The 27,392-nt window shown below is 37.6% G+C and overlaps 1 protein-coding gene across 1 annotated transcript; it reads right to left on the reverse strand.

Moving 5' to 3' along the window:
- Positions 1-1,130: 1,130 nt before the first annotated feature.
- On the reverse strand, positions 1,131-25,393 carry LOC110137379 (sulfotransferase 6B1-like). Its single transcript, XM_070453748.1, has 6 exons — positions 25,018-25,393; positions 23,126-23,310; positions 18,897-19,023; positions 8,528-8,622; positions 8,189-8,375; positions 1,131-2,391 (listed from the first exon to the last, which is right to left on the reverse strand). The coding sequence occupies exons 1-6, from the start codon at positions 25,160-25,162 to the stop codon at positions 2,273-2,275; spliced, it is 858 nt and encodes a 285-aa protein (XP_070309849.1). The 5' UTR covers positions 25,163-25,393; the 3' UTR covers positions 1,131-2,272.
- Between the last annotated feature and the right edge of the window lie 1,999 nt (positions 25,394-27,392).

Consider the following 27,392-nt stretch of genomic DNA (forward strand, 5'->3'; position numbering starts at 1 on the left):
CACCCCTACACCCCTACTAGGCTTTTGTACCTGCCTCTTACCTTGACCCTGGTTCCATCCTCCATCTAGTCATTAGATTGATCTTGTGAAAGGGTCCATCAGGATGTTTCACTCCTCTATGGGAAATCTCCCATCTAGCACAAAATACAATTCCCTGCCATGCCACCAAGCCCAGAGAGCCCCACTCATCACTCGCATTGAATCTCCTACATCACCTCCTAGGGGTCCTCAACCCAACACACAGCTTAGGCGTCTCTGCTTTCACTGTTTGCTACATTGCCTCATTTTATCGCTTTTAGAGAACATATTGGTACCTGGCATATCTCAAATGTTTACTTTTTAAAAAAAATTATATATTTATTCTAACTAGAATGTAAACATCTTGAGAGCTTTTTCAAGTTCATCATGTGTCCCTATTGTCTACAATAAGGCCTGGAACATAGACTATGCTCCAAAAACTTTTTTTTTGCCTGACTGATAGTGATGAATGAATCAAGGCTCTTGGTTATAACTTTAAATAATTGATATTAAACAATTTACTACCAAAACTGGACTACAATGATCCCAAACATATCAAATAAAGGCCTATTTCAGTTCTTTCCATCTCAATGATGGGTTTTTTTGTTTTGTTTTGCTTTTTTGATGTGGACCATTGTTAAAGTCTTTATTCAATTTGTTGCAATACGGCTTCTGTTTTACGTTTTTGGTTTTTTGGCTACAAGGCATATGGGATCTTAGCTTCCTGACCAGGGATCGAACCTGCACCTTCTGCATTGGAAGCTGAAGTCTTAATCATTGGACCTCCAGTGAAGTCCCCCAGTGACTATCTCAACGTGAGAAGATGATACAGCCTCATGGAATTTGGTGCCTTGAATACCACAGTCATTGGCTTCTCCTCTTGCCAGTCTCATTAGATTTTCTTTTGCCTTATTCCGATGACTTAGTCATTCTCTGTACATTAACATCAGGGAAAGTTAAGTATGAATTTAGTTCCAACATGAAGATAAAGACTTGACCAAAATCATACCTGATTGCCTTTCTCATTCACTAACCTTATTTATTTAGGAAAGGGAGGTGTTGAAGTAGATTTCTGTGAGTGTTTAATTTTGAAAAAAAAAATCTGAATTGCATAAAGTCCAAAGGAATACATTTTATTCATAACAAGTATGTCTATAGAGAAGACTGATCAAAATCTAATGGTTACTGAATTGTGATAAACTTGCCACAAAGACTCCAAAAGTTACCAAAAATGATTAACAATACATTGAGATACACAATCAAAGTGTTTGAATTAACTAACTCAATCCCTGGCTTTGCATTTATAGCTCAGAGTCATATACAGTACACAGTTTTGATTTTCCATTTAGCCTTGAATTAGATAATACGGCCAAGGTGTAAACAACATACCATAGATATTCAAAACTTGTCTTTTGTCATTTAGGTAATAATCCTAAAATAAGTTCACTGAAATTTCATTAGAATGTCCTCTAGGCTAAACCTACAGAATAATATTCATTACAGGAGAAAATTATGGAAATTGTATTAATGCTAGAAATGCTTCTGGGAGAAAGCCTACATATTCAAAATACTGTAAAAAATCATACATAATTCAAGGAAACATGCTTTTCAAAACTGAAAAGTAAGACATTTTGTAATTTGACTTTATTAAAGATAAAGAAAGTACTGGAATGTCAAGCCAGTGTGAATTTAAAGGTAAAGAATATTTTTTCATTCTTCATCCTCACTAATATACCAGACTATCATTTAAGATAATCTATTAGGAGTTCTCTCCTTAATAAAATGATGTCTGTCATTGTATGACACTGGAGAATATTTTTACACAGACACTGGGGAATGTTGAAATAAAAAAATGTTTGTCTAGAGGTCATGATGGTTTAAATAGGCAGAAAATAATTTCTTGTCAGATATTTGTTATTTTGGTTAACCCCACACCTCTTTTGCTGTACATTAATGCAGATTATAGAACACCCACAGTAATATTCTATCTCTAAATAAAAGTAATCTCCTTGTCTTATGAATAGCCTGAGAGCAGACATATAATTCAGCCATGCAAAAATTGTATACTTCCTTTTCTTAGTAATTATCTATCCCCAAATAGGCTAATAATTGTCTCTCACACATGACACTTTTTCATAAGGTGTCTGTTTTTCACTGCAAGAAATATCTGCTTTCCACACTGCTGAAAAATATTTATGTATTCCCCAAGCACTGCCTTGCATAAAATGGAAATTGGTTTCATTTCCCATTTATATTAAGAGTAATCTCCAAAGTGTTTTGCTAGTTCACTATGCTTCATTTTCTCTGTGAATAGTTCATCAAATACTCTCTTCTGCTTTGAAGTGAAGTAGTTTATCCAATCACCCACTGCCCCTGAAAAAAATCATAAAGAAATCAGACAAGAACCAATTTAAATGTATAGCATGTAAAAAAGGAAGCTGTCAGATTCATAAGAAAATGTGAATAATTTTATCTCTTGCTGCTAAGATGGTGGGGAGCTACTCTTTTCTTCACTTGCTTATCTGTTGTTTCTAACTTCTTCAGTAATTGTATATTAATTTGTATAGCTTAAAAGTTATTTCTTAGAAAGGAAAGTAAAAATATATAAATATCCTAGGTTTTACTATAGCAGGCAAAGAAGGATCTCACCTAAATTTAATACAAACAGAAAGTAGACAAAGTGGACACAATGATGTTTCATTTATTTTTCTACCTTTCACCTCTGCAGTCATAACAGGGCTGATAATATATTATAGGGTGGTTCACTGGTCTCATTTTAGGAAATTTTCTTTTACAAAATTGGTTACAGAGAGTTAAAAACACAAATACCAAGTTACTTGCATGACACCCTTACTTTCAATATAAGGTGTCCTGAAATTGAAATAAGACATACACGTCACATGGTCTTTCGGCCTATCCTGATTGTTGGAGTCACCCTCAAAGCCTTGGCCACTGCATCAACCCCATAAGGCTGTCCTTCTCACCTCCATCACACACTCTACACCAAACCTCCACCCTTGACCTGGTGGATCACGGTCCTTTGTCGCTTTGGCCCCAGGCTTCATCCCTGGGGTCTAGTCTAGGTGCACTGGAGCTCAAAATACATCATTTTATCCCTTCATTACAGATTGTCATGGGCTTCCCAGGTGGTGTTACTGATAAAGAACCTGCCTGCCACTGCAGATGAGATAAGAGACATGGGTTTGATCCCTGGGTTGGGAAGATCCCCTGGAGGAGGGCATGGCAACCCATTCCAGTATTCTTGCCTGGAGAATCCCATGGACAGAGGAGCCTGGCAGGCTACAGTCCATAGAGCCGCACAGAGTCAAACACAACTGAAGCGACTTAGCATGCATGTACACAGACTGTCTTATACTATTCTCTATAATCTTTTCTCTCCAACTAGCTTATACACTCTGTCAAGTTAGGGACGGTAACGCATTGTTCATGTGTAATCCTGTAGTACTGAGTCAGGTGCTGATCACATGGTGGGTGTCCAAAACCCATGGCTTGACTGAATGTCAGACAGTGTCACCTACAGCAAAGAAACAGGTAACAACCTAAGAAATTTTTGGTGTTCTTCATTCCTGGTTCAGATGATTGAGTTTAAGAAGTAAAGCGGAACTCTTTTGTTTGGGGGAAAAGAAAAAGGAAAGAGAGTCGTATCAGAGATAGAAGATCCCAGAGTCAGGAAATGGTACTGCTTCTGAAACACATCATCAGTTGGGGCACAAGGTCAACTTCATGAGATCAAGGTGCCTGGCCCTTAGAAGAGCAGTGCTATCAATTTACTTAATATTCTTTCATCCTTCTTGGCTCTCCTTTCTGGCTTCTTATATTAATTCACCTGAACCATTATTGTCTTTCTTTTTACATTTGACCTGATTTCTGTGTGCTTGGTTTCTGATCTATTATTTTACTCTTTCTTCTACTTTTTTAAATAAAAAATATTTAAAGAATAATATATAGGTTTCAGAAAATACATACCTATAAGCAAAAGAAGATGAAAATCAAGAAAATACACCCAGCTCACATGGCTGATAAATTGGTTAGCATGCATTCTTCTAGATGCTTTTCTTTGCAAACATATATAAGCATATAAACTGCATTTAAAAATCATACAATTATAACCTACTTTTCTCATTATGATTTGACCATCTTCCAATATTACTATTTATACACCTACAATGAAAGTTATCCTGAGTAGAATACCGTTTGGATGCTAATCTTGACTCTGCCAACCACTAGTGGTGTGATATTGGATAAATTATTCAGATGCCTGGTGTCTCAATAAAATCACATGAACAGCATTCCAAAAGTCTGTTGCCAAGTTTTAGATAAATCAAATGATGTTCCTGGCATAGAATAAGCTCTCAGTAAACACTGGCTATTCTTCATCTAGCATTTCTAGTTTTGGTGACTCCATCACAAACCCCTATATGAATGTAACTTAATAGATTTAAATTTCTGATTAAATATATTAAGTGCCATTTAAGTGCATCCAAGGTTTTCATTGTTATAAGCAATATTGCAACATGCATCCTGTCCATACATATTTCTATATTCCTGTGATAGTCCCCCTATGTTTGAGTTTGTATGGGCCTTTGGACTTGACACTTATGTGAACTACTCTGTACCTTTCCTTATCACCTTATTGCTGTGGCCACCATAGTAATTTTCTAGAATATCAGCTCCATTTCCGACTTCAAAGACAACTGCAGACACAAATTCTCCTCTGAAAAGTAAGGAATGGCTCTCTTCACCATGGAGTCTGAATCAATAACTTCAGTCATTTTGTCCAAATGATTATTTTCAGAGGATGGATTTCCCACTCACTCCCACTCCACCCAGCCATTCAAGGAAAGAAGTGAGTGGTCTCTATTGACCCATCCTTGTGTATAATTCCTCATATAATCCTAATTTACTAATTGGCCCTCAGGGGGACTAGTCTCAGAGAGGCTGTTTCCACTGTTACCTGTAGTTTTTTTTTTTTTTTTTAGATATAAAATAAGGAAACCACTTTTAGGGAGAATTTAAAGGTGTTAGAATTACTGCTGCTAGCTACAGTTATGTTGATATGGTTTCACCTGGTGATATTTGCTAGGGTCACTAGTTGGCAAGTTAGAGATTAATTCATTAGAGTAAAATTTCTCAAGTTTTCAGGATAAGCCATGTGCATATTGAGTACTGCTAATCAGATCTCAAAGGGCAAAGATAAAAGACGTCAACAGATGTACTGGACTAAGGATCAGAACTTCCTCATTTTTCAGCATTCTATTTACCATGTTCCCTCCGAGTGATTTCCTGTTTCTCTCTACTCTTTTCTTCACACATCCCTTTCTATCTTCTGTCTTCCCTTTATCATCTCTTCCTCTCTCCTTCTAACTCTTCTCCCCAATCTGCTTTGATATCTTTCCAATACTGTCCTCCATTCTTCCGCTTCTTAAGAGTGGTCCTTCACTTCTGCTCCTCTTGTTTAATCTCATCTCTTTAAGCTCCACCTCAGTGTGGTTTGCATCTCCACTGCTATAGAAAATGCATTCTCAGAATTCACAAACGGTAAACAAATGGTCATGTTTGACCCTGGTTTTTCTTTCTACTAATTCTGGCTGATCTCTGTTCTTGGCTTGTCTTGGGCTGTTGATGTCAGGGTTCTTAGGATTTCCCCCTTCTACCCTTTCTTCACTAGTTCCTCCCACTCACCCTGAATGATTTTTACCTAATTCCACAGTCTGGTGATGGCTCCTAAACTGACTTCTCAGCCGAGCAGCACTGATCAGTGGCTCACTGCCACCATCCAAATTGTGACCCTCAATGTTTCTTATCTGCACTATTACAACAACCTCTTAATTGCACTTTTTGCTTCTGCTTTCACTCTATTCTAATCAATTTTCTACTCTGGTTCTATTTAATTTTCTAGCAAACAGGTCTGACTATGTCAGGTCCATCCTTAAAACAGCAAACAGACCTCATAGTGTCCATCAGAGATTTTACTCTCTGGCCATAATATTTCTCTCTCTCATTCTGCTTTATGTATCATCTACCACTTTAGAGTCCTTTGGACAGCAAGGAGGTCAAACCAGTCAATCTTAAAGGAAATCTACCTGGAACTTTCGTTGGAAGGACTGATGCTAAAGCTGAAGCGCCAATACTTTTGCCACTTAATGTGAAGAGCCGACTCATTGGAAAAGACCCTGTTGCTGGGAAAGATTGAAGGAAAAGGAGAGGGGAATGACAGAGGATGAGATGGTTGGATGGTGTCACTGACTCAATGGACATAAGTTTGACCAAAGTCTGGGAGCAGATGAAGGACAGGGGATTTTGGGTGCATGGGGTCACAAAGAGAGGGACACCACTGAGCAACTGAACAACCACCACCACTTTAGCACATGGCACTATCTGCTCCTTCTAGGAGATACCACCCAATTCCATGGTGGTTCTGAGATTTTCTTCTGGCTATTAGCTCTTGATGGAATGTATTTCCTCCTGGCATTTTCCTCGTAAAATCTTACATATGCTCCCAGTTTCAGATCTGATCTCTTCACCTACTTTGCTAGGCAAACACTTTCTCCTTTATCCATATAGATTCACATTTGCTCATATTTTACTAGCATATTGTCATTACCTTATATTACTATCTAGATTATGATCTACTGAATGACAGGTCTGTATTTTATTCAATTTTTGAAACCTATTCAATTAATAAACCTGATAGTTTGTTAATAAATATTGGGTAGAATTTTTAGAAAATAGTTTATTAATAAACATTTGGTAAACATTCGAAATAGCTTATTAGTAATAAATATTTCTTTCTCCTAACCCTTATTTTTGCAACTCTAAGGAAATTTTTAAATGAATCACCCAAGAGGACAAAAGTAAACTGCAAAGTTAAAACAGTATCTGGTCTATCAACACATTAGTTGGCCAATATTTTCTTTGGGAGTAATTATAGGCTTGGTGGTAAAAGAATTTGCCTGCAATTCAGGAGACCCGGTTTCAATCTCTGGGTCAGGATGATCTCCTGGAGAAGGAAATAGCAACTCACTCAGTATTCTCGCCAGGGAAATCCCATGGACAGAGGAGCCTGGCAGGCTACAGTCCATGAGGTTGCAAAGAGTCGGACATGACTTTAGTAACTAAACAACATACACAGTTGAGGCAAAGAACAAATAAGTGTGTGTGTTTTAGTAAGAAACCTGAATATATAGATGCAAAGAATTTTGTTTTTGTAAGTTATGAAAAATATGAAAAATGTTAAAACATTTTCTTCCCAGATCTGGATTAAAACACACAAAGATTTCAAAACAATTCCATATCCAGAGGTACCCAAACTGTTTCTAAGTAAAATGTTAGGAATTCACGGATGTTTATTTCCTTCTCTCTGTGTTTCTGGCTTCCCAGGTGACTCAGTGGTAAAGAATCCACCTACCAATGCAGGAGACACAAGAGATGAGGGCTCGACTCCTGGGTCAAGGAGATCCCCTGGAGTAGAAATGGCAACCCGCTCCAGTATTCTTGCCTGGAAATTTCCGTGGACAAAGGGGCCTAGCGGGCTACAGTCCGTGGGGTCGCCAAGAATCAGACATGACTGAGCTCATGTGCACTCTGTGTTTCCAGGCAGAGGAATATCCCCAGATAACGATCCCAGCTTTTCTCTCCACCTCCTCCTTACTTCTGCAGGGCAAGTTGTTTGATTGGTGAGGTTGGAAAAATGCCCTAGTCACATCCATCAGCTCTTTTTTCTCTCCTGGGGAAAACATGTGTCCGGTACTGCTCTGTAGCACGCTCTGAGTATCCTGCACCAGCAGGGGTCAGGACTGCCTTGGACTGGCTATGACCAAGTGAACATGTTTGTAAGATTCAGGCTCCATCATGAGCAGTCACACTAGGCTGCAGACCTGAAGCACATTCTTTAAGTTGCTTTATCATTTCCATCTGTTTGACACCTGTGTCTCTCTCTCAGTCTGTTCTTAACTGCGCCTGGGAATCTCAACATCTGGAAAGAATGTAACTCAAGAATTTCACTTAATAAACCTTCACTGAGGGATAACAATGCACAATCTGCTGTGCAAGGTATGGGGTGAATAAAGGTGAAATGAGACATTAAAAATGGCAAAATGTAACTACTTCCAAATAGAAATCCAGGCAAAGCATCTCATCTCTGACTTACCTTTCCTAAATACCAGGTTCCTGTTAGAAGTGAGGGCGCAGATGGTGTGATTTGGATCACAGTTTTCTTTGGCTGTGTTATTTTTCATTTCAGTGAATGATGTTTTCCAAACAATTTGATTAATCTCACTGTCAGTCACGTTTAAACCGAGGAAAGTAGTTATTTTCTTTATGTTTTTAGAAGGATCCTGAGCAAACAGCAAATAAATAAGTATACACAAAATGTAACTCGTCAAAATATCAAATTCATTCTCTGAAATCTGAAAATGGAATTCATTGATTGATTTCCTGTTTCAATTTTACTTAAATTTTCATTGTTGAAATGGCAGAAAAGACTTACTTTCTTCATCTCTTCATAGGATATAATTAAAATGTTCTTAGCATTTTTGTGTTCTTCCCAGCTTAAAACGTGATCAAACCAGGATCCATATACAACTAGGAGAAAAGTGAGTTGTTGTGTTAATATTAAATGTGTTAAAAAGCTTCCGTTAAACATTATAGCTTTGCACCCCTGGGTTCTTCCCACTTCGGTGAAGTAGTCAAGGTAAGGTACACACATACTAGACTCTGGAGTGAAAGAGTTTTCCTTCAGAGAGCTCAGTTTCACTATTTTAACTATTAATAAATACACTATTGTGAAATGAAGCTGGGTGGTCACCTATTTTAATTAGGCTGTGGTGTTTTTTTCTTATTTCTAGTAAATATTCTTTTATCATCAGAAGTGACAGCAGAACTAGAAAGATATATTTTTTCCCAAGAATTGTGTTCTGATACTTAATTTGGATCTTGGGAGAAATAGGGAAAAAAATGAGGATTTATCATTTTCTTCCTGTAAAGTGACATGCGTTTCATAATGATAAATTCTTAATACAAAAACTTTACAAACTTCCTCAAAAAATTCTATCCACAGTTCAAGGCTGAAAAATACAGTCTTAGGGATTTCTCTGTAGCTGATATGCTCTCTTTATTGTTTTGTTAAATTGACAGCCTTAAAAATCTCTAAGGCTTGAAAGCAAAATATTATCATGTAAAATAAGTTCTAAGTGATGATGATTGAAAACAAACAGTGAGCAACTTCTCACCACAGAAAAGTTGACTAGCTTGACAATCTAAAGCATAAAATATAGTCATTTAAAATACTACATATGGGACTTCCCTGGTGGTTCAGTAGTTAGGAATATGCCTTGCAATGCAGGGGCAGGGGTTTGATCACTGGTTGGGGAACTAAGATGCCTTGGAGCAACTAAACCTGCACACCACTCCTACTGAACCCACACTCCAAAAGTAGAGAGTTTGGGTGGGGCAATGTAAGATCCTGCACGATGACAGGACAAAGATTCCATGTACCTCAACTAAACCTGATGCAGCCAAATAAATTAATAAATATTAAAAATAAGTGACTATGTGCTCAGTCATGTTCGACTCTTTGTAACCCCATGGACTGTAGCCCACCAGGCTCCTTTCGTCCATGGACTATTTCAGGCAAGAATACTGGAGTGGATTGCCATTTCTTACTCTAGGGAATCTTCCTGACCCAGGGATAGAACCCACATCTCTTACGTCTCCTGCATTGGCAAGAAGATTCTTTACTACTAGTGCCACCAAATGAATATTTAAAATAAATAAATTGACAAAATACTACATGTATATATTTCCATGCCTCTGATGAGATACAATTCAGTTTTTATGACAAGACAAAAATTTTAACATAAAATGCTTTCTCTGTCCATTCGGTTCTCCTCCCTTCCCTTTAGAATATATTGTGCATCTCCATTCACCCGGCCTCCTTAGGTGGTAACATTCCTTCTCAAACATATAAAGGGTCACAACTCCTTAGGAAATAATTTTCCCCCTTAATCTTGTAAGGGGTTATGATGACCCATAACCCACCACTCACGTTGTACCTGTATATCTGGATCATGTCCTGTCAATCATACGTAATTTGACATATAATCCTTGATTTCAAAACTGTGCTTTGAGCTCTTAGGGGCAGAATAGTCATCAGAGCTTTCTGAAATAACTATCTCATCAGTGATAATCTTCAGGCTGGCTTGAATGAAAATTTCCACTTCTTAGATTGACTGTTGATCAACATTTCATCAATATTCATGGTGTAGCTGGCAGGACACCAGAAAGTACCTGGGATCTACCTGAACCTGTACTTGGTATCAATGTGGATACACTGAGCCCCTCTGGCTTCTTGGTACAGTTCAAATGTTCTGGTGCATTCTCTTGCTATTCAGATCTCATTGCTTCTCAATAACATCCATAAAAATGTTATTGGAGTTGTTTTTTGCTTCATTGAGACTTGGAATCTTAAGGCATACCAGTGCATTTTTGGGGAAGGGGCCAGAGGGGGCTTTGAGCAGGGAGCTCAGGAAAATGTAGGTGACTGGGTTTTTGTTATATTTGATTTAAACTGATAAAAACAAAAACAAACAAGGTGGTGATGTATGTTTTAAACAAACCATTTTCTGGTAAAATGAGAGACAGACTTATTCAGCTCTGAAGAGCAAGGGACCTCTACTACAACCATTAAGTAAATATTACTCTTCCAGGGACACATGACAAAAAGATGGGTCATCTTGTAGATGGTGATTTTATACTATTGAAGAGAAAACTGAGACACATATAAAAATTGAACTGACCCACTTTGGAGAGCTAGACTCAGAAGCAGCATGCATCCAATGCATCACACTGTCCTCAGAAAATTAACCAGATCATATGTCATAAATAAATTAGGGTATCAAGTTGATAACGGGAAATTGTGCCTCAAAGGCCAAATAGCTCCCAAGTGGACAGCCACCTGTGGGGATACCAGCTTGCAAGTATTTATTTAATTGTGAATTAAAGGAAAACCTGCCCTGAAATGATCAAGATGGGGCTCTTTGTGTCATTCCAAAACTGAGTTTTGTGGGCACAGTTAGGAAAAGCCTGTGGAACATCAGTTTTCATCATGTCAGTCAGTCTTCTGGATCCCCGCCTGCAAGGTTTACTTTCTCTTTTCTAAAAATTAGGTTAGCACAGGGGGAAATATTTGTAGGGTTAGGGCTAATTTCTTAGATCCTCTAAATTGTAAAGACTTAGAGAGCTCCCATCCTATCCTTTGAATTGTAAAGACCTCCCTTGGAGGAGAGCATGACAATCCACTCCTATATTCTTGCCTGGATAATCCCATAGTCTAGGATAGGCCCCTGGACAGAAGGGCCTGGCAGTCTGTAGTCCACGGGCTTGCAAAAAGTCAGACATGACTGAAGCAACTTAGCACAGAGAGCTCCCATCCTAAAATATCGCACCTATTTTAATTGATATGCAAAAGTCCCCAAAGGATTCACAATTCCAAAATAGCTTCAATTTGAGATTCTTTATAAAGAGTTCTAGGAGAGTCACCTTAAAAGGACTTGTATGATCAATTACACTTATGTAAATAATCAGACCAAGTTTATCAAAACAGACTTATTTTGCAAATAATTGAGTCTTAATTTGGCTATGTTTGGTAGAAATGAGAGTAATTACTTTAGTAGAGATAAAAAATATCATGTTTAATGGGCCATTAATTTCTACTGTTGTTGTCATTAAGGTTTTTTTGTATTTACTACCTCTGAGATTTACTTCTCAGAGGTCTCCTTCTTGCTATATTACCATAAAGATTGTTTCTGAAACTTACTATCACAGTAATCCATTTTAGGATGAAGAACAGATGCTCCATGACTTGTAACAGGACATTATGCATACTGGAAAAGTCAGGTAAAGGAACATTGATAGTCACGATGGAAGGGGCCCAATCAGCCCTTCTCTTCCGAAAGAACTGCAGATCCTATTTCTGACACCTGCCTCAGACCATCACTACCAGACCAGGATGAAAAGACAACATCTAAAGTAGGCAGCTGAACCAAGATGCCACACCAGGTTGGTATACTAGTTACTTTGATAGTTGGTCATACTTTTACTTATGAACCAAATATATTTCTTCCTTGGACTCAATTGTTTGCAAGTTTCAAAGAAATCAACCCAGTTGCTGGGTTTGTGGCCAACTGCCTATGACCAATACTCCTATTTATCCTGGTGGCTTTCTCTTCTCCAAGGTTCTAGCTGGACGGCTCTTACAAATTTTACTTTAGGAGGAAGAGACTCTAGTACTATGCAAGCTAATGCTACTGCCAATATCACTGAGTGAGCCTCTCCTACCTGGCCAATTAATGACACTTGTTCTGAATCTGCTTGTAAGTACTCCTATACCGTAGATGTTAAATGTTGGGTAGCAGTGGATTTATGGAACACGTTTGGGCTTGGCCTTCCCCTGGTTGATTAGGAAGACGCACAATTGATTTCCCCTGGGCTCAAGGTCACCTATAGGAAGCCTAGGAAATAGTCCCTGCCAATCTGCCTTTAATGCGAGCATGCTGGTATTAAAGCATCAATCAGCTTTCCAATGGTATGACCATTTGACTGTGATACTCTTTCCTTCACTTGGAAGGGAAGATATGATTAATCACATAGAGGCTTTAACAAAATTTACTCAGCAAGCTCTGAATGATAGTAATCAAGTTATTAGCTTGCTCAGTTTGGAAGTTTCCACAATAAGAAAAATGGTCCTACAGGATTGCATGGTCCTGGATATTCTAAATCCTTCTCAGGGGGAAACGTGCTATAATACTGAATATTGGGTTTTTATACCTGATGAGTCTTATGTGACTTGTCTTATGACACCTGAGAATCAGTTTTTCCCTATAAAAGATCCTTTTCCTGATCTAAGGAAAATACTAGGAAAATGGTATGGTTTAGGAGGGTTTTGGCTTCAGTCTTTACTAATGACATTGTTATTCCTATTGGCAATTTTGACTACTGTTTGTGTAACTTATAAAGTTATCACCAACTCCTATAAAGTTAATAATATCTAAACAACTTGAAACTGTTTTTCATATCTACAGCTCTTTATAAAGTAATGAACATATACACATGGATGCACATGCAAGGCAAAAATTGGCATTAAGTACTATGGACAACTGGGAACTGACTATTACCCTTTGCTATTTATCTTACAAGTACAACCTCCTAAAAGGAAAAATAGGACCAGGCTATTAAGATTTGATATCAAGGGACACAGTGGACTCAGGCTAGGTAAGCAACTACCCTGGCATCAAGGGACCAAATATTTGATCACCTAATGCTTTCTATAAAAAAATTAATGGTTAAGACTCACAGACTTAGATAATGAACTTATGGTGGTCAGGGGGAAGGGATAGTTAGGGAACCTGAGATGGTCATGTATACACAGCTATGTTTAAAATGGATAACCAGAAAAGGCCTACTGTATAATACATGGAACTCTGGTCTATGTTATGTGGCAGCCTGGATGGGAGGGGGTTTGGGGGAGAATGGATACATGTATATGTATGGCTGAGTTCTCTCACTGTTCACTTCAAACTATCACAACATTAATTGGCTATACTACAAAATTTAGCAATACAAAATTTAAAAGTTCAAAGAAAAGAAAAAGATACATGTTCAGAGAATAGCCATAAAAAATGATCAAAAGCAGGACATTGGTGAAATAAAGCTCATATTTTATGGTGAGACAAGAAAACTTTAAATATAGAAGTTTGTCTGTTTGGGCCTGCTCTCTCCCATTTAGAGGGTATTGTGCCTCTGTATTAACCAGACATCCTTAGGAGACACTGTTCCTTCTTAATCTTGTATGAAATCATGATGATTCATGACTCACTTTGTACATGTAGATCTGGACCATGTAAACTTTCTATTACACATCATTTGACATATCACCCCTTGTCTCAGAACTTATATAACTGTGCTTTGACTTCAAGCAGGTGGAACAGTCCTCAGAGCTTTCTGAAAGTCTGTCTCCTCGGATTTAATCCTCGGGTTGACTTAAATAAAATTTTCCATTTTTTCTTAGGTAGACTATTGATTAATTTTTGTCAACATCTCCTTATCATCCAAAGATTTAAGACTAGCTCAGTCTTGGCATCCCCAATGGCTCAGTGGGTAAAGAATCTACCTGCAATGCAGGATACACAGGAGATGTGGGTTTGATCTCTGGGTTGGGAAGATCCCCTGGAGGAGGAAATGGCAATCCACTCCAGTATTCTTGCCTGAAAAATCCCATGGACAGAGGATCCTAGTGGGCTATATAGTCCATGGGGCCAAGGAGAGTCAGACATGACTGAGTGACTAAGCACGCATAATGCCTCAATCCTAAAAGAGCTATATCACTAGCAATTTCCTGAAGATTTGCTGACTGCTAATTCATTTAATCCACATTTATTAAGTTATTAGTGTCTGCCAGACATTGTGATATACATTTAGAACATTAAATCTTTGATTAAATTGAAGTACAACAAACTCTAAGCTAACTGCAATTTTTCATAGCTTCAGCTCATGAGGAAGCAAAGGGCAAAAAAATAACTATAATCTATTTTTAAAACAAGAATTTCCAAGACTACAGTGGTATCATTAGAATATCAGCCCAATTTTCTACTCTATGGGCCCTGAAGACTGTGTAATAATAATGGTGCTAAGAAGAACTTCCCTGATAAAAATCTTCAGTTATTAGCAATCTCATTGCTATTTCAGTGACTTACATAATACTTTATCTTAGAATTAACCAAATTACCATATCAGTGATAATAGTTTATCTTCTGAGAATGGCCAACCTTTTCCTAGACACAAAACACATGTAGGAGGAAGATTGATTTTCTCTCAAACTTAGGAAGTCCCTGGAATCCTAGACTATGCTTATAGATTCAATCTGTTTCACCCCCTCTCCCCAGCAGCTACAAGCCCAGCTCTGGTGATTAATGTCACCTCCTAGAGTTGCTGGGGCTTCCCAGGTGGTTCAGAGGTAAACAATCTGCCTGCCAATGCAGGAGACATGGATTCAATCCCTGGGTCAGGAAGATCCCCTGGAGAAGGAAATGGCAACCCACTCCAGTATTCTTGCCTGGGAAATGCCATGGACAGAGGAGCCTGGCAGGCTTCAGTCCAGGGGGTAACAAAGAGTCGGACACAATTTAGTGACTAAACAACAACAGCAGGGTTGCTGAGGCTATGAAAGCTCCCAATACTGTCAGGAGAGCCTCTACTTCTATTACCAAGCAGCTGAGAAGGGACACAGACCCAGCGTCATACCCAGTGATTAGGCGTAATTGACCTTGTCCATTATGGTTTTTCTGTAGGAAGCGTATTCCAACACGCCCCAGATAGATTTAAGAATCAGCTTTGCATAATAGCCTGATCATAATTTGAGAGCCAGCTATTCTACTATTGACTAATTAATTCATTCTCCACCTTGTTCCAAAAGGATGTAAGGCAGCCAAAAGAATCTAAAGAAATTGGCTGCCTGTGGTGGTGTTACTAATATAGGAAATTACAGTTTTAGTTTATATTTTAATCAGAATCCTCATTGTCTAGGTCATTAGCAGACCTCTGGCTTTAAGGAAAATACAATTTCCAAAACATATTTGAAATCTTCCTTAATGGGAAATGTTTTTCAGCACATTCTTCACGTAATACAGAATTATTCTCTCTCTTCCTGGCCTTAACATATGCCAGGATGGCCCTTCTGCTATCCAAAATTACTCACTCTTCTAAAATGCTCCCGAATAGAAGTTGCTCTTTCTCAACCAATCCAAGTGTCTTAGGGTCTGGAGAGTGAGTCATAAACCTCACTGCTTCCTACCAACTTCTAGAACTTCTCTCTCCTAAAGAATCCGAGCTCCTCTGGGCCTCATGTTTTTTAATATACTGCTCTTTCCATCCTTGTCTCAGTCAGAAATCAACCTTCCAATCTCTCTCCTATAGTTACTCAAGATTCTGATTTTAGAGCAAAACCTTAATGGGGTAGCTTTTACAATCCCCTACTCTGACCTATTTTTTTTCCTCTTCATTTTCTTGCTTTTATTTATCCCCTCAACAACTGACTTGTCAATACCTTCAACTTTTTTTCCCCCTTACTGTTTATTTCAATCATCAGAAAACACCCAGTGTTAAAATGAAGCAATTCCTCTTCTTGTCTTCTCTCTCTGCTGCTGAGTTCTGCTGGAAAATTTACACAACTCTGTTTATAGCACTGCAAATTTATTTTTCCAGCCTTAAATGCTCCAAGTTTGCCCAGCAAACCTATTTGTTCTGCATTAACACATTCTCTTATTCTTCACCTCAGCTATTTCAAACCTCCCACATTCCCTGCAAACCTTGTGCCCCACTCTTACATCCTGTTATAATGAGGCTCTTGGTTACTAGTTTCTAGAAAGCACTATGATGACAGATAACTGTGGAAAATGAAACTTGCCTAGATGAAGTGGCCTAGGAAATATAAAGTTCTAATATAAAACTGGAGAAGGGGCTATAGGGGAAAAAAGTAAAATACTAATATTGCATTGAGATATTAATCTGTTGGGATATTGCCAGAACACAATTTATAGTTATTATGTAATTTGAAAACCTAAAGTGTATTTATAAACTGACAGAGAAAATTTAATGATTAGACAAATGTGTAGTTATGTATATCTCCACTATCCTATCTGCTCATATCATGTGTATTTATATTTATGGTTTGGAGTTGGGTCCAGGGTATTTTGATGCCTCAGCTATAAATTAATCTTTCTAGGTAAGTATCTACTTGTAACATTTCCACCCTAATGTGAAACTACAAGAGTATTTGTGTGTTTAAATGTCTATGTCTAATAGAATAAGTGAAAAGATTTCAACAACAAACTTTAGCCTCTAAATAATTCTACAAAATAATTTTAAAAATCCTATTCTGTGTCAGGAGTCTGAACCTCAGAATAGCTAAGCTACTTGTGCAAAGTTACATATGGAATAAAATATAGTCAGGACTTGATCCCAGTTCTACTGTCTCCATAGCTTGTTTTTTCTACTACATCATGTCATTTGCAAGAGAAATAACCATCTCCTCAAAAAGTAACTGAAGAACATCCTTGAAACACTGTCACATACACATAACCACTGCAAAATGATAGAGATGTCACCAAATGAGCACTCATGTAATGGTGACAGAGGTGGAGAACCACAGTCTACAATAGTTGGAGATGAACTCAGCTTTTCTTAAAGAAATGCAAACTCAAGATCTGTTTTTCAAAAATTATTTATGTATTTAAACTCTGCTTATTCCAAAAATAGAGTTGAGACAGAGTGAGGCATGCTAACAATCTTCAAATATTTAGAGGGCTATCAGGTGGAAGATGAATTAATGATCAGAGAGATAGTTTTTGTTTTTTTTTTTTTTCCAGATGAGTTATGACACAGTGGTCAGAGCAAAGATTTTTGGAGTTGACGCTTGACTTAATTCTCTGCTCTCCTCCTTATTATTTATGCATCTGTGGGAGAGGTATTTGGCCTACCCAAGTCTTCATTCTCTTCCCCTGTAAAGTGAGGGTAACAACATCTACCTCATGTTTTCTAGTGAGGATGACATGAGATTGTGTTTGCAGAGTACCTAACCAAGTGTCTGTATCACATGGTATGTGCACAATCTATATCACATGGGAAAATTTTTAAAAACATCTTAGCAATACCAATATTGAATGTGCTGCTTTGGGGCAGTAGTAAGGGGTACGAACTTATCAAGGTTAAGAAGTTCAAACTTAGCCTCTACAATTTTGGGGGGTGTTGTAAAGGTGCTTAAACATCAGGTGGGTTTTTAAACTAGATGATCTTTACTATACCTGTCATTTCTGAAATTTGATGATTCTACCAAATATGGGCCAATAGCTAGGGAACAAAATAGATAGGGAACAAAATAGAAAGAGGAGTTGAAACAGTGTGAGCATAGTATGTTCTTCCATAGCAATTATCACAAAACAAAATATTAAACCTTGTTGCTGGTGAGTTTCCTATGTCCTCATGTTAAGGTTACTCTTGCTGTGGACTCTCTTATATTAATAAGCAAAAGCTTGACAGTTCGCAAGTTAAATGGTGAAATTAGTAATTAAGCCAAGTGAGAGATAAGATCCTCAGGGACTATACCATTTCTAAATTGTGTCTCTTCTGGAGTCTTCATCTTCTTACTATATTATTTTTGTTTAATCAAAGGCCTGGGAATTTAGAAGAATTTTTTTTAAGTGTTCCAGACACCACTGAGTCAGGGAAAAAAGAATAAGTCCAAGGGTCATGCGTGGTGGCAGGCCCAACATGTGCTACGCAGCTCAACAAGTAATGTATCACTGAGATGTTTTCAGAATAAATTACTTTCTTCCAAGTGTCAAGATGGCAAATTCTTTGACATGTGTTATATCTGGGGGGTTGAGAGTGTGCGTGTGTACTGTTTGACATGATTTATTTTCCATGCAGGTATATGTAAGGCATGTTTCAAGCTACCTGTCTAGATTTCAGCTATAAATCACTATACTTCAATCAGTGAATAATTACTTCAGGGAACAGACTGAGGGTATATGGAAAAATATGCTTGATCAGAATTAATTTCTTTTTCTGAAGACATGAAAACCAGCTAATAAGTCATCGCTTATATGTTCTACCCCTTGGTAATAAGAAAAACTATGAAGAAACAAAGTGAGAAAGAATTTGCACAGAAGAAGCAAAAGAATAATCTATTCAAATATATTTCTGAAAGTAGGCTGTTAGGATTCACTTGAACTTTTGGAAAATGCTTTCATTTTGAGTGAAGATATTCTCTGTATATTATGAATAAAAATCACTGTTATATTTACCATCTCCTTTTAGGAACAGCTCAAAAAATTCATGCCAGGTTTCAATGCTAGGGAGATTAGGGTTATCCCTGTAGTAGTGGAAGAATGAAACAGCTATATCTTTTGGATTCCTAACGATGTAGATAATCTGTTAAAAAAAAAAATCAATTTATTTTTGTACGGAAGTAGCCCCAAGACAAAGCATTTCCTATGAGAAAGTAGCAGCCACACTGACCTATGCAAGTCACAACTTTTTGGTAGCTTCAGCTGATTATTAAATACAGACTTAGATACCAGAGTGTCTCAAAACTGAAGGTGCATAAAAATCATCAAGGGATCTTGTTAAAATGCAGATTCTCACTCAGAAGTTCCAGGATGAGGCCTGGCATTGTGCATTTGTAGCAAGCTTCCAGGAGATGTTGATGCTGCTAGCCCACTGACCAGACTTTTTGAATTTGTGTTCTAAAATTTGGTCCTATCTTTTCTTTTCTTTCTTTTATTTATTTATTTATTTTAATTTTTATTAGTTGGAGGCTAATTACTTTACATCATTACAGTAGTTTTTGTTATACATTGAAATGAATTAGCCATGGATTTACATGTATTCCCCATCCCAGTCCCCCCTCCCACCTCCCTCTCCACCCGATCCCTCTGGGTCTTCCCAGTGCACTAGGCCCGAGCACTTGTCTCATGTCACAGCATTGAAACATGTATATTATCTAGGGTGAAACAGATCACCAGCCCAGGTTGGGTGCATGAGACAAGTGGTCCTATCTTTTCAGGGGTAGACTTGAGAAAGTCCTCCTCAGATGAAGGACAAGATTAATATTTCAATATCCATGTATGGCAAAATATGATTTATGTACAAGAAGATTTCTTACAAATTATCCATATTTATAGAAAGTAATGTTCTGGAATTCCTTTTTCTACAATTAAATCAGCTAAAGAGTAAGGAGTCTGAGATACCTTGCCAATTTATACAAATACTGCAACTGCAATTTAATTTAATTCAATAAATATTTATTTAATACCTATTGTATGTCTGGCTCAGCTGGTGAAGGATCCGCCTACAATGCGGGAGACCTGGGTTTGATTCCTGGGTTGGGAAGATCCCCTGGAGATGGGAATGGCTACCCACTCCAGTATTCCAGTCTGGAGAATTCCATGGACTGAGTGTGTGCACCACACACACACACGCATACACACACACTCTCACTTGACTGCAAGTTTTGAGAGGGCGGGAATCATTTCTGTCTTGCTCATTATTCTATTCCTTGGCTCTGGAATGTTTTTGTACACTAGCTGACATACAAGAGTGAAAATTGCTCAGTTGTGTCTGATTCTTTGCAACCCCATGGACTGTAGCCCACCAGGCTCTTCTGTCCACAGAATTTTCCAGGCAAGAATCCTGGGAGTGGGTTGCCATTTCCTCCTCTAGGGGATCTTCCTGACCCAGTCAAGTGAGGGAAACAGATAATTAAATCCACTTTTGACAGTACAGTGTTATGAGGATTACAATAGTGAAATACAGAGAACTATAGGAGCATATAAAAAACCTCTGGAAGCCAATGTGGGAAGACTGGAGATAATAGGACTGTCCCCAGTAAAGGTCACCATTGCATGAGTAAGAACCAGATATTCTAACTTGCTTTTTAATTGAAAATCAGGGAGGACATATTGGACTTAGATAAGGAAGTGTTTACTGAGTCATTTTTTATACATAACTATCTTTCCCTACTGTGTTCATAGTCCAGGTATTGTGACCCTCATTAATTGCACCTGCTCTTCTTTACTTGAAAGATACACAAAGACCACGACAGGCAGGAGTGAAGGGCCACCTTTATCCCCACAGTTATCTTCTCCTCGTCCCAAGAGATAATCATGGAAGAACACAACTCGGGCTTCCTCTAACTGCACAGGCTTCCTGGGCAGATTCACAGAACCCCAAGGCCCAGACACCACAGTTTAAAAATTGACTGCCTTAGCAAGAAGGAATAAATGGCAGAATTTTAAGCCTTAGACATGCAGTTGGAGACTTTATTTCTTGGTAAAGAGAATAATTTTTAGGGACTTTGGAGAACTCTTCCTTGAAGTTACATGTCAGTAGATCTAGTGGGAGGGACAGTGCAACCCATTAACACATATTTTACCAAAAAAGGTTAAAAGAAGGTGTTCATGTACAATGAAGAATGTTAAATAGATAGTGTGGTGCATATACAAATATGAAATCACTATGTCATGCATCTGAAGCTAACATACTGTTATATGTCAATTACACTCAATAAACACACACACACATTATGAATGTATCCTAAGAAATTACAAAAATTATTAGGGGGAGGTTAAGAAATATGAACAGAAGGTAGAATAGTACTCTGGAGAAAAAATTAAATATTAACTGAATATTTTAAAAATTAAATTTCCTTAAAAATTGAAAATCTATTTAAAAAATTAAATATTAACTAAATAGCATGTGACACAGTGGTAAAGAACTTGCCTGCCAATGCAGGAGACACAAGAGATGCAGGTTTGATCCCTGGTCCGACAAGATCTGTGGAGAAGGAAATGGCAACCCACTCCAGTATTCTTGCCTGGAGAATTCCATGGACAGATGAGCCCCGGTGGGCTACGATCCATGGGGTCACAAAGAATCAGATACAACTGAGCACACACATGGTGTGAAATGGGCTGAAAATATAAATTTCACGCAAGAAAGTTTGGAAACATTCAAAAGGAGAGTCAAATGTTAGGAAGAAAATATAGGAGGCCAAGTAGGGTTGAGAGCTGATGGAGAACAATGGGAGGAGGAACTTACTATCTGTCCAGCCCTACAGGGGTACTTAAGGCTTGCCCACCCTCCAAGCTCCTGTGGCTCAGTCCTCAGCAACAGAAGACAGGTCATTGCCTTGGCATTCCAGGGACAACCAGACAGTCTCAGTCTCCATTAAAGGGTGGCAATGAAAGGATCATACCTTCAGGCTGCAGTGTTACTGTGGTGGCTTTAAATGCACCCAGCTATAACCCTGGAGGAGGGCATGGCCTCCCACTCCAGTATTCTTGCCTGGAGAATCCCATGGACAGAGGAGCTTGGCAGGTCACTGTCCATGGGGTGCAAACAGTCAGACACATCTTAAGTGACTGAGCATGCACACACACACACACACACTTTTCTGAGTTTTGGCTTCTTTGCTTCTAAGAGGGAAAAGAGCTACCCGTGTCACTGTTGTAACGTTTATAAAGCACAACTTAACCGCTGGTGGCATTTGTTATCAGTGTTACTGCAATGCCCTAAGGGTTGTTAAGTGTACCAGACTCCGTTTCTACGCAAATCTCTCTCTCTTAGATAGTCTGTTTGAAATGAAAATGCTCAATTGAGTCAAATTGCAATCAGCTTAGTATACTTTCACCTTTTCTGATAGATTTGCTTGGGATAAACACAAACTCCATGGCATTTACCTCTCCTTGTGTTACTTTTATCTGAACTGAGAGTAGATGGTATACATGGAGATATTGTGGGCATAGAGTTATAATCATTGGAAGATCTGCTTTGATGTACGCATATTTGGTAGGTTTATTTATTTAAGAATATGACTGACATTGTTTAAAAGGCATCATTACCGGGAAATTGTTTACAGTGGACACATGTGTCTTGACCTTGCTTTACAAATTTTATCCTCTTTTTTCTGATCCTGCATTTCTCCATGAAAACAAATTTTGATAAGAAATACATGAAAATAGAAGAAAACCTTTTAAAACTAGAAGTAACTTTTAAAATCATAACGTGAGGACTTTAAAAATGGCTTGAGATAACTATTCTTCAGTGTTTTATATTAAATTTTACTTTTTATTCTTTCCCATATAGTCTTTTGCAAAAATGATAGATAGAATAATTAAAATAATATTATTAAGGCAGTTTTTCTTTCTCTAGACATCAATATTTAAAGAAAATGACTCCAACTAGATTCAGAATAGAATAAGACATTATCTAGCATAATTACAGTTGGCATACTAATGTCATACTCAGATTTTTATGAGCCAGATACTGTGGTAATACCTATATACTCATTTTCTTGTTTAATATTCATCACACTTTGTGAGATGAATACTATTATCCTTGTGTTAAATGAGGACACCAAAACTCAGAGAACACCAGCAATTTTCAAAGGTCACACAGCTTGAAAGTGACACAGCAAGAATCCAAATTCAGTTTTGTGTACCCCCGAGCCTCTGTCCTTAACCACTGAGCTTACCTTGCACTGTTTCTGTTTAATATTCATTGGTAGCATGCTGTAGCTCAAGTGTGTTGGAATAACTCTCCTCTCACAGTACGTTTTCAGTTCTTCGAATTTAGAAATGTCCCCCAATTCAATAGGAGGTGTTAGGGTAATTCTAGCACTGGGAATGTTCTCAATGACTTTTGCAATCCAGTGAGTGCCTTCATAAGAAAATAAAATGAAATGCATTTTTAATCAAATGATACTCAAAATGAATATAGAAAATGAACATGAGGTTATAAAAGCAATGAATACATTAGTTTTATTATAAATAGTTATCACCTCGACACACAGATAAACCTGTTGGAACATTCGAGATGTTAGTTCCCTTTACAGGAAGAATCACATTTTAAAGATCGTGAAGAGTGATGAAAACTGTATATGCTGTTTCCTCAGCCTGAAATACTCTTCCACGTTACCACTCACTTCTAGCACCTTCTCCAATTCGCAAAGACGCAGATCTTTTCATCCATGACTCCTGCTGGTGCTGCAAGCTCATACATCTTGCTCTCCTGGAAACTGCCTTCTGAGTCCCCAGTTCCCTCTTCTAATTGCTCACCCTCTCTGCCTCTCGGAAGCAGCACACATCGAAATACAGTTGTGTTCATGTCTATCTCCCCAGCCCCCTGCTGAAAACAGACATGGGATCTTGTTTTTGTCTGCATGCAAATACACAGCAGTTGTGCAAACAAAACATTTGAACAATGAACAAATGCTATATCCAAACATCAAGGAGATGCAAATTTACTACCATGAAGTCTGGAAGAGATACCAGTTTATCTTACCGAAAGCAAATGAGGATGTGTTCCAGGGGTGTAGACTATCGAAAACTGGAGCAGAGGGGTAAAAGTCTGGGTGGGGACGATGTTTTGCTAATTTGAAAGCAATGTTCCAAATTGGTTTAAATGAGGCTTAGTTTCCATTTATCTCATAATTCCAGTTAGATACAAGATTAACAAATTTATAGTTGAATAAATATTTAAACAGTGCTCTAACATTATGTTTTAAATTTAAGACTACTTTAGATTGTGATGTTAATAGTCTTAAATATGTATAACAGTCATATAAATGTAACTATATAGTAATGATATTTGCATTATTTTAATTACATATACTGATTTATTCTGATAAGAAGAGAGAATACACAGTTTTGTGCTGCTGAAGGGGACCTCCTGGCAGCTAATGGGAAATGCCAATTTATAGGCAACAGTAAGTCCAGGGACTTCCCTGGTGGTCCAGTGGTTAAGACTCCAGGCCCCCAGTGTAAGGGGCCCAAATTCCATCTGGAAATCTAACTCCCTCATGCTACAACTAAATCTAGCATCTGGGAACTAGATCCTTCATGCTAAAACTAAAAATATTCCCTGTGCAGCAACTAAGATTCAGTGCAGCCAAATAAATACATATTTAAAAAATATGTCCAGTGGAAGCCTTATATATAGTTCTTTGTATATGGTGTAAATTAGCCACTTGTTCTTATCAGCCCAGAAGAAAACAATTATTTATTTACAGATCAATCATTAAGTACAAATTGAACAAAAACTATTTATTTATCACTATGCCTGGCTCAAAGTATGAAGAGAACTTTATAATGTTACAGATATTATGCTTATTATATATTAATATCTGTATGTCTTTGTGAATAAAGTGAAAACAAAGTATATGAAAGATCTAATTTCTCCAGTTGAATTTTCTCAAAGCACATTTTTTTGACTTTCTAATATAAAATTTTTTCATGAAAATAAGCATTTAAGGTACTTTAACTTCCAGTGGAAAAATTCTGAAAAGTAAATGTTTGATAAAACTTATTACATGTATTATCATTCTTGTATATCTACATTTTAAAGATACATTGAAATAAACTTTACCAGATTTTGGATAGGAAACCAGAAACACATCATCCTCTCTTGCCTCAAAAGAATCCAGGGAATTTAGAAGTTCTTCTGAAGACATGGTAGAAAAGATGACTCCCTTGAATTTATGAAGAACACTTGACTGGCTCTTGGATGACATCTTTCATCAAATCAATTGAAAAGTATTTACTAAACACTAACTTTACACAAGGCACAGAGCAAGTGTGGTCCTTGATCTTAATCCCAGCTCACTAGCAATGTAATCACTGAGCTGACATCCCAATAGAGGATCATATATATACCTTTTGCAATTCTTGACAAGAGTAATTTTTAAATGATAACTGAGCCAAAGTCTACTGTGAAAATGATGTTATCAGAATGTTACTGATAACACGTGTTACAAAATATTCCCTCCAACTTGAATCAGACAGTTTACATACGCAGCTACCAAGGTAAGAGAGTAATCATTACATTAAGGGACCAAGGTTCATCAAATCCTTGGGCCTACGTAAGATGAGACTTTTAGTGGCTATAATGGATTATATCACTGTGGTAATGTCTGGAAAAATTGAATTTCTTCTGGTTAATATTAGCACACAGTAGACGAAGCAGCCGGTACTGCATTTCAGGAAGAAAAGAGGAACAGAGTAAGAAAATACAATTTTTTCGAGGAACTGGCAGGTAAATCTGTGACGAAAGAGACACCTTACAGGAACTATTTTACATAAAAAGTACTAAAGATACCGTGGGAATAAGGAAACCCAAGTTAAAAAAGTATCTTGTGTTTTGATGTACACAGGAAGTTTTGGTTAAACTAAATAATCTCTTGTCTGAGTCATTCTTAGCTTTTGTCACCAATATTGTTATATTCTGGATTCAGTTACACATGGCAGTGAAAGGCCCAGTTACTTCTTTGAACCATAGTTGAATATCTTTGCTTGTCTAAACTTTAAAAAGAAATGTACACAACAAGGAAATAATCAGCATTTTAGCTGAGCACAAAAAAAGCAGAAGTCAACTGTTGAAGAACTAACTGAAGAAGAAAGATATAAATAATAGTAGCAGAAATAAAAATTTAAATGATTATACACCTAAAAATTCCTCAAAAAAAAACCCCCAAAAATCTATAAATGATTAAAATGAATATGTAGGGGACTTCCCTGGTTGAGAATCCATCTTCTGATGCAAGGGGCACAGGTTAGATCCCTGGTCAGGGAACTAAGATCCCACAAGCCACAACTAAAGAAAAGGCCCACGTGCCCCAAGGAAAATCCTGGTGCTGCAACAAAGACCCAGTGCAGCCAAGAGAGAAGAAAAAGAATATGTAAACTGATCATGCAATGCTGCTGCCGCTGCTGTCATTTCAGTCGTGTCCGACTCCGTGCGACCCCATAGACGGCAGCCCACCAGGCTCCCCCATCCCTGGGATTCTCCAGGCAAGAATACTGCAATACCTGGAAGCAAATTGTATTTGTGTATTCTAGCAACAACCAATTCAAAAATAACAACTGAAAACCAATACTAATTTATAACATGAAAAATTAAATCTCTAGAAATAAATCTAATAAGACATAGAAAAGACACTGAACACTGCAAAGCATTAATGAGACTAATTAAAGAAGACCTAAGTAAATGAAGAAATGTACAATGTCCACAGACTAGGTGACTCAATGTTATTAAAACGTCAAAATGAGGGGAGGGAGGTTCAAGAGGGAGGAGATATATGTATGATTATGATGGATTTGCATTGTTGTATATACAGCAGAAACCAATACAACATTGTAAAGCAAATTTCCTCCAATTAAAAAATAAATACAATATAAAAGGTCAAAATTCTCCTAATTGGTCTATGAAGTCAATTTAGTTTGATCAAAATCCTAACAGGCTTGTGTATGTGTGTGTTTGTGTGTGTGCATGTGTGTGCGCATGTGTGTAAACTGACAAGCATTTGTATGGAAGTGCAAAGGGCCCAGGAAATCTCTTAAAGAACAAATCTATAAGACATATATGACTGGATTTCAAGAATTACCAGAAGACAGCACTAATGAAGAAAATGTGGCCCGAGCCCAGTGCTGTAAAATAGTTCAATGGAAGAACAAGTACAGAAGATCCACACATAAATGTTCATTTGATTCATGACAAAGATGCAATTCAGTGAGGCGAAAATGGTCTTTTTTAGTGAATGGTGCTTATTTAATGGGATCCATCTTGGGGGAAAGAATGAATCTTACCTCTTAACATATACAAAGAAAAATTTAAGATGAATCATAGAATTAAAATGAAAAGAAAAACCTGCTGGAATAAAATACAGGAGAATATCTTCATGATCTTTGGGAAGGCAGAGACTTTTTCATGACACACAAAAGAATTATCCATTAAAGAAAAAAATT

Source organism: Odocoileus virginianus, chromosome 23, assembly GCF_023699985.2.
Source record: "Odocoileus virginianus isolate 20LAN1187 ecotype Illinois chromosome 23, Ovbor_1.2, whole genome shotgun sequence".
Lineage (NCBI taxonomy): Eukaryota > Metazoa > Chordata > Mammalia > Artiodactyla > Cervidae > Odocoileus > Odocoileus virginianus.